This window comes from Neopsephotus bourkii, unplaced genomic scaffold (genome assembly GCF_033783945.1).
Source record: "Neopsephotus bourkii isolate Nb327-2 ecotype Australia unplaced genomic scaffold, CSIRO-AGI_Nbou_v1 NB_1445, whole genome shotgun sequence".
In the NCBI taxonomy this organism is placed as follows: domain Eukaryota; kingdom Metazoa; phylum Chordata; class Aves; order Psittaciformes; family Psittacidae; genus Neopsephotus; species Neopsephotus bourkii.
Window position 1 is genome coordinate 621303 of NW_026901922.1, and position 8440 is coordinate 629742.

At 51.0% G+C, this 8440-nt stretch overlaps 1 protein-coding gene across 1 annotated transcript; it reads left to right on the top strand.

The window, feature by feature from the left end:
• On the top strand, positions 1-1622 carry HOXC4 (homeobox C4). Its single transcript, XM_061368704.1, has 2 exons — positions 1-569; positions 1159-1622. The coding sequence occupies exons 1-2, from the start codon at positions 26-28 to the stop codon at positions 1509-1511; spliced, it is 897 nt and encodes a 298-aa protein (XP_061224688.1). The 5' UTR covers positions 1-25; the 3' UTR covers positions 1512-1622.
• The last annotated feature ends 6818 nt before the right edge of the window (positions 1623-8440 follow it).

Genomic DNA, 8440 nt, shown 5'->3' on the forward strand with positions numbered 1-8440 from the left:
GGGTGTGATTGGCCGCGGCTGTCACATGGTGAAAGTAACTTTACGGGGTCGCCAGCTAGTAGGAGGGCTTTATGGAGCAGAAAAACGACAAAGCGAGAAAAATTATTTTCCACTCCAGAAATTAATGATCATGAGCTCTTATTTGATGGACTCTAACTACATCGATCCGAAATTTCCTCCATGCGAGGAATATTCGCAAAATAATTACATCCCAGACCACAGTCCGGAGTATTATAGCCGGGGCAGGGAGCCCAGCTACCAGCACCACCCGGAGCTGTACCCGGTACCGCGACCCTCCTTCCCCGACCGGCCCTTCGGCTGCGGGGGGCTCCAGGCACCCGGCAACCCGGCCACGCTCCAAAGGGGACCGGGGCCAGCTCCAGGAGGGCAGCACCTCTCAGAGAAAGCGCAGCAGCTCTGCGAGCAAGCTGCCTTGTCCTCCTCCTCCTCCACCACTCCTTCCCCAGCCCCTCCAGCCTGCAGCCAGCCAAACCCCGAGCATCCCACCAGCACAGCATCCAAACAGCCCATAGTCTATCCCTGGATGAAAAAAATCCACGTCAGTACTGGTATGCAACTTTTATTTTCCTCTTCTGTCTCTCGGCTCTTCTTTTCACACCATGCTCGCTCCCTCTCGCTCTCTTCCTCTCTTTTATTTCCTTCCCTTCCATGAGAGGCTTTGGGTTAGCACAATTGAACTGGATTTACGACTCCGAATGGGTAATTACACCCACCATAAATTTTATAGCCGAGCTACTGTGGGCAGCCTTAGCCATGTGGCTCGCTCTGTTATGTATGTGTGAAACTCCGAAAGCTTTGTAAGGGGTGCATAAATAATTCAGTCTTTTGAGCCAGGGAAACCCCTTCCTATTAGAATAGAAACTCTTGAGCTGCCCAAAGTTCTTTATTACCTATTTAGCCTATTACTTTTGTGTTTTTTTCCCTCTCCCCCCCACCCCCCCCGGCTCCTCCAGTCCCCTCTCTCCATCCACGCTGATTTTCCTTGTGTGTTTTTTATTTTTTTGTTGTATTTTTTCCTTTTTTTTTTGTATTTTTTTCCTTTCCTTTCTTTTGTGTTTTTTTCTTTTGTTGTTTTTTTTTCCTTTTTTTTCTTTTCTTTTTTTTTTTTTTTGTTGTTTTCCTTCCCCTCCTTTCCAGTGAATCCCAATTACAATGGAGGCGAACCCAAGCGATCCAGGACAGCCTACACCAGGCAGCAGGTTCTGGAGCTGGAGAAGGAGTTTCACTATAACAGGTACCTGACCCGGCGGCGGCGCATCGAGATCGCCCACTCGCTTTGCCTCTCCGAGCGCCAGATCAAAATCTGGTTTCAGAACAGGCGGATGAAGTGGAAAAAAGACCACAGGCTGCCCAACACCAAAGTACGGGCAGCACCGGCAGCGCCCATCACCGCCGCCTCCTCCACCGCCCCGGCGAGCACGGCCGCGGGCGAGGAGCTGCCCTCCGCCGCCGCGCAGGACCCGCGCACGGAGGATATCACCAGGTTATAAACCCCCAACCCCAACCCCAGACCCGCACACAAATGACTCTGGATTATTTATAGAATCTAATATATATATATATATATTTTGGTTCTTTCCCTTTTTCCCCCCCTCCCTTTTTCCCCCCTCGTAGTTCTTTTCTTATAATAATAATGATGATGATGATGATGATGATGATTTTTTCCTGTGCGTATAAAACCCAACGGGTGTCCCGTCGTCGTCCCGTCCCGTCCCCCCCGTTCCCCCCCCCCCCCGAGACCACGGGCTTTAGGTGCATGTCCGGTAGCATGAGGCCAGGTGTCTGTACCTGCGGGGTTCTTTTCTTGGGTTTAACGCCGTTTCAAGGGTTTTATTTATTTTTGAAGAGCTGGGGGGGGATGGGGAGGGAGTTGGGGGGGGGGAAGGGAAAAGAAGGCAAAGGGGAATCTTCTGTGTCCTAAAAATGGAGAAATGATGGGAATATTGGACGCCAAAAGCAGACGAACCAACAGCAAAACAAAAGGGAAATGTAGGTATTTCCCTACCCCCCCCTTTTTTTCTCTGCGTTACAAATGCACAATGAGCGAAGGAAGTTCTTTTGTAGCAAGGTGGTGTTGGGGCGGGGGGGGGGAAGGTTTAAAATCACTAGAAAAGGGGAAAAAAAGGGCAAACAAAACGCTACGAAGCAGCACACGAGGCTTTGCTGGGCAAATTGAGAAGGCAAAGGGGAGTGCGAGAGAGACCGAGTGGCAGATGGCAAGAAAGCAAAGCAGAAGAAGGTTTGAAGCAGTCGGTAGCTAGGGCTCTATTTTTATTTCTTTCTTTCCTTTTCTTTTTTTTTAAATCGTGCTTATTTGTGGTTTTTTGGACCCATTTTGACCTGCTCATTGTAACCTTGCAATAAAGAGTTTTAGTGTGTACGTGGAAGTCCCAGTGTTCAATAAACCAGTCAGTGTGAATTAGTTTTACTTCTATGTCTGGTGACTTATTTGATCCCCTATATCTTCCCCCCCCTCCAACCCCCCCCCCCATCAAACCCGCCCCAAAATCATCATAATAAGGATAATAAAACGCTGGGACAATGTGCAATGAAGCCCATGTGCACCAGCGACTGCTTAAGTTCAGTTGAAGCAAGCCTAAAGAGAACTCTCAGCTCCAGGGTTTTTAGGGCATCACCACTGCCTTCTGAATCTCAGAACATAAAAATGGGGGTAAAAAAGGAGGAATTGGGGCTTTCCAGGCTAGGGCTGGGCATTGGGGGTCGCTTCCAGGCTTGCCTCTGTGTTTTCTTGCCCACCCCGCAGAAAATAGGTTGGGTTTAGGTCCTCTTTGAACTTTTTCTTGTGGTGTTTTTGCAGTTTTATTATTATTATTATTATTAATTATTATTATTATTATTACTATTATTATTATAACTATTTCTCCTGCTGTCGTGGTGCTCTCAAATCGACTCATTCAAGCCAAGAGGTCACATTGAATTTTGCCCGGTAATGAAAAGCCTCTTAAATAATGATAATAATAATAATGATAATAATGATAATAATAATGGCAGTAATAGCGTTAATAACCCCAAGTCATTGCCTCTGGCCTTTGGAGGCGGCCTGCGCGTTGCCAGCAATAGAGGGATTTTAGGGTAAAACCTGGGTGTCCCCCTCCATGTCTGAGCAAGGCAGGGCAGGCGGTGCATAGGGAGATGCTGGCCTTGAGCCTTCCCTGTTTTGTTGCTGGATTAGGCCTTGGTTTGGGAAGTTCGCTGCTTCAAAATCCCTATGGAAAGAGGCTGGGAGAGGGAGGCCTGCTGGAAATGGGACCTTGAGGTGTTGGAGAGGAGCCTTTGCCAGCGTCTTTATGGAGGTTTTATTCTCGTTATCTGTTTGATTTCCCCCTCTCCACCGTTGATTTAAGCTTCCAGGGAACAAATCACGGTCTCAGGCCCCTTTGTGATCGCTGGGGATGGAGGGGGAGAGGAGGGTTCCCATTTATCCCGAGGAGTTTGCATGGAAAAGCTCATCCGCTTCTTTTCCCCTTCCCCTCTTTCACATCCTCCTTCAGTGATATTAATACAAGGACGAGGCTGGAAACAGAAGGATATCGACAGGACCCGGCACCCTTCCATCTCCCCTATGGAGCAGGGAAAGGTGCTGGGAGCCAGCTGGGATTTGGGCTTTTTCCAAGGGAGATCCCAGGCTGTGCAGCTGAGGCGCGGAAGGCAGAGAAAACCCAGGCCTGAAACCACAAAATAGGATAAAATAGAGGAAAAGAGAGCCAAAGAGAGTAAGATGAAGCAAAGTAGAGTAAAACGGAGCAAAGCAGAGGAAAATAGAGCAAAATAGAATACTAACCTAAAGATAAGATAAAGCAAGATAAAATAAGAGAACATAAGATAAAATAAGAGAATGTAAGATAAAATAAGATGATGTAAGACTAAAAAATAATAAAATTAAATGAACAAAATAAAATAGAATAAATTTCAATAACGAGCAGGAAACAGCACCTAAATCTCGGCCCATCCCGTGGGAAGTTGGATATCTTTAGTATCGTCTTATATAGGCAAGAAATCAAAGCAGAAAGAGGAAAATCAGGGGGAAAAGGACCAGGAAGGGGAGAAAAAGAGATTTAGAGCAGGATAAAGCAATGGGGAAGGTGCAGCCCCAGGTGCTGGGATGGGGGTGCTCCCCCCCACAAGCCCCCCAATGCCCCCAAGCTGAGGCAGGGCAGCCCCCAACATCACCTCGGGGATGAGGGGCAGAGCTGGGCATCTGCAGTGCTGCGGGCTGGGCTGGAGGCAGGAGGAGGAGGAGGGTGGGAGGAAGGAGCCTGGCTCCAGGTTGGGTTTCTCCCTCTTGGATATGGGGGATATTGGAGTTTGGAGCTGTGGGAAAGGGCTTTGGGGGGGGGGGGGTGGGTGATGTACCCCCAGGCTGAGTGTATCCAATGGGGGGGATGCTGGGGGGGGCAGGACCCATGGGTGCCCAGGGTGGGCTCCTGCCTACGGGAGGGGAAATCACGACATGAGCCAGGCTGGGGGAGAGGAAAAAAGGGGTGGGGGGGGGATGGAGAGAAGGGAGGGAAAAGGGGAAAAAGGGAGAAGAGTAGGAAAAAGGAAAGGGAAAAGGGAAATAAAGAGTAAAAAGAAAGGGGAAAAAAGGGGAGAAAAAGGGAGAAAGGGGTAAAAATGGAGGGAAGAGGGGAGGGGGAGAAAAAAGGGGAAAAAAGGGGAAATGGGCAAAAAGGGAGAAAAAAGGGGGGAAACGGAGAAAAAAGGGGAAAGGATAAAAGGGGAAGGGGGAAAGGGGGAAGGGGAAAAAAGGGGGAATTGGAAAAAAGAACAAATGGGGGAAATGAGAAAAATGAAAAGGGAGGGGGAAGGGGAAAAAAGGGGAAAGGGAAGAAATGGGAAAAAAGAGGGGAAAGAGGGAGAAAAAAGGGTAAAGGGGAGGAAAAGGGGATAAAAAGGGGGAGAAACAAGGGGGGAAGGAGAAAGAGGAAAGGAAGAAAGGGAAAGAAGGGGATATAAGGGGGAAAATGGGGGGGAAAAGGGGGAAAAGAAGGGGGGAAACGGCTGTTGGTGCTGCAGGAGCCGGAGCCAGGCTCCCTTTTAGGCTCTATGGAAAGAGGCTCCATGGAAAGAAACTTTCTGGAAGTTGGGGGGGGGGGAGCGGCCGGAGCGGGTTCACGGGGAGGGCAAAGCGATGGGGGCTGACCCCGACCCTCCTGACCCGCCGCCTCCCACCCGTGTCCCCCCGGGGTCCGCGGACACCCATTTAGAGGCCCCGAGGCTGTTCCGATGGGCTTTGGTTGGGGGGGGGGGGGTTCCCATAGGGATGGGGCTGTGTGGGGAGGGGGCAGATGCGCTGCGTGTTGTGGTATTGTCTCCACGCCAAAATAAGCCGGGAGAAACAAGGGGAGAGAAGGGTGAAGTGGCGGCCAAACTTCTCTCCCTTCTTTTCCTCCAGAGATGCTCTGCCTCCCGGCTGGTCCAGCAGCGCTCCCAGCCACGTAAGTAACCCCTATCTGAGGCAAGAAAAAGGACGAATAAAAATGAAAATAGCTTAAAATAACTTAAAAATCCGGTTTTTTTTATTTTTAAACATTTATCAAATCAGAGCAAAAAGAAGACCCTGGGAGTCTGTGAGGTGAGAAACAGGGTGCAGGAGGAGGGGGAAGCAGGGATTTGATGGCGATGCATCGGGATGGAGCTGTGGGACAGACGGGCAGGCACAGAGAGACACAGGGCTGGATGCAGAGCTGCAAGGAAGCCCCCCCCTCCCCTCCTCGTTCCCTAGGGCTCATCCCTGCGCTCTGTGCCCCCCCAGCACCTATAGATGTGGCTGCAGGAGGTACCCCCCCTCCGGGGGCTGCATTGTTCAGTGCTGGGATAATTCGCTTTACTTTGCTTATTGGGCTATAAAACTCCCAGCAACAACGTGTTTCTGGAGGCTCAAATGAACATCTGAGGCCAGGGCGCTTCCCCCCCGTCCTTTCTCCCCCCTTCTTTTATGTTCTTCGAGTCCAATTTGTTTTGAAGTTCCCCTGATAAGTTTTTACCGGTTCCTTTCGCAGCTCCCTCTTTTATTTTATGCGATTCCTTTTTTTAGCTCCGCTTCTCTTGAAGCAGCTTCGCAAAGGGCTCGGGCTTTGGGAGGGCTGCGAAGTCGCTTTACGAAGGGTTTAACCGGCAATAAAAGCGGGGTAAGGGGGGGGAAAGGGTGAGGAAGTCTTTGTATCCAGAGCCTGCGAGGACTGGTAACCCCTCTTAGATTTACATCAGCAGGCTGAGAGATTGACCTTCCTGTATTGCCTGTTAGGAAGGAAAAGGGATGAACCAGGGCCAATAACAGCTCCCAGAGATGCTATGGGGAGATAACTGCGAGGGGTCCCCGTTTGAACTTTCCCGTTTGAGTTTTGATGCGCTGGAAACACATATTCCACCCCCCTTTTCCCCTTCCCTTTATAGCCCCAGGGCTCTCCTGTTGAGCAGGGGGGGGGTTTAGCTCGTAGTTCACCCGCATTACGGCTCCTTCCAGCAATTTCCTCGCAGCCCTCTCCCGTTGAACCCCTTCCATCCCCGGCGTTAATTGGAATTAAAAGCCAAAACACGCGCCTGGGGTTAAACGAGTGAGTTACGGGCTCGCCCCGGCCCTGACAGCACCTCCAACGTGCGCCGTTTATTTATCGCGCTCTCCTCTATCATTACGCGCAGATAGAGTTTTATGGACTTCCTCATCTGTCGCCGTGATTAATTTGGATGGGCGAGGGACCAAGTTAAACATTTTACCTGTTCTCTCGTGTTAAAACGGGGTTTTAGGGTCGTCAAATCCCCCCCAAGCAGCAGCAGCCACCGTGAGGATGCTGACTGGGATTTTCACTTAGCACCTTCCCCTGCTCGCTCGCGTCTTTGCTTCAGGGCGAGCGGTTCCATCCCTTGCATCTTTTGGGGAGGGAAAGGGCGTTTCGAAGGGGATTTTCTCTTCCCAGCTTGGGAAAGGAACGCGCATGGGATTGCGGAGTGAGCAAAAGGAAGAAGAGGGAAATGAATCACCCCTTTTCGGCGGAGGGAGTTGAACGATTCCCTTCTTCCTTCCCATTCTCTCCATGAACGTTTTGCCTTGCTCTCTAATCCATGGCAAAATTGCCCGAGCCATGGAATGGAGAAGCTGGAAAAGGGAGAGTTGGGACCGCTCCCTGCTTCCCAAGGGAGATTCGGCTCTATCCCCCCCCCCTTCCTTCTCGCCTGCATCCCGAGGAGTTTGCTGCCCCGATGACACTTTTGGATCCATCGCTCTTCCTCCGAGGAAGAGGATGGGGTTCCCCATTCAGAAAATAAGGAATTCTGGCAGGGAATGAGCTTGTTCCTCCAGCCGGGGGTGTCAGGAGGCTTTGGGGAAAGGGTTCCCCCGAACTTCAGGTGGCTTTAGGCTGGTTTTGAGCCTTTATTCCTCCTGTCCTGCTTGGGGGCTGCTCTTTCTGACAGCTGCCAATCAAAGCAGCCTCATCCCAGGCTAAGGGGGGGGGCTTTTGCTGCCCCCTCCCTGCCTTATTTAGGGGGAATTAATGGCAAGAAGGAGCAACCCCCCCCATTTCTTTGGCAGAACCCCTCAATTTGGGCGAGAAACAACAAAACACCCCTAAAGGGAAGGAGCCTCCACTCTCCCCTCAGTTCTGCCATCATAAAACAGCGGTTTTTAGCCCCAAAAAGGGGGTGGAAGGTGGGACACGAGAGGTGATTTATGGCCAGAGTATCTCCCACTCCCCCCAAAAATCCTTCTTTCCCCCCCTCATCAAGATGCTGCTGCGGCTCCACCCTTGTTCCCCCCCCTTTTCCCCATCCCTCCTCTTCCTCTCCTTAGGAGCCGCTCGCTTTTTATTCCCAATTAATTCCTTGATTGTGCAATCAGAAACTTAAACAAGCTGAAAGCGCTTTGCGGACCGGGAATTCGGGGCGGTTTGATGCTGATGATGATTATTTATTTCTCCTCTTTTTAATGACCAAACCGGGGCATTTCAACCCTCCTGCTCTTTCGGCCCCCTCCATCCCCTAGAAGTAAGCCTGCGGAGCGATGCGCATCAGGGGCATGATGCCCAAACGCATGGAATGGGGTCCTTTTAACCCAAAAGTGTGTTTCTAAGGGAGGGGGGGGTGTGTGTTTTGAAGCAGCGCCTGTGGATTTATGGACAGGGACCTCGAAGGGCAGGCAGGGATGCATTTGTAATGATAGGTTATAATTATCCCCCGGGTTTATAGGGACAATTAGAAGCACCCAAGGCAGACAGCGCAGCCGGCGATGCCTGGGGAGGGATGAAGCGGGGACCCCCACTCGCGGCCCAGGTACATCCCGACGGGATTGACCACCCCAACTTCCCATTGATTCCTATTCCTTCTGAATCCCTCCAGGCTGCTTCGTCCTTCGCTTCAAACCCCACGATACCCCCCCCCCCCCCAGGGTTTAAAGATCCCC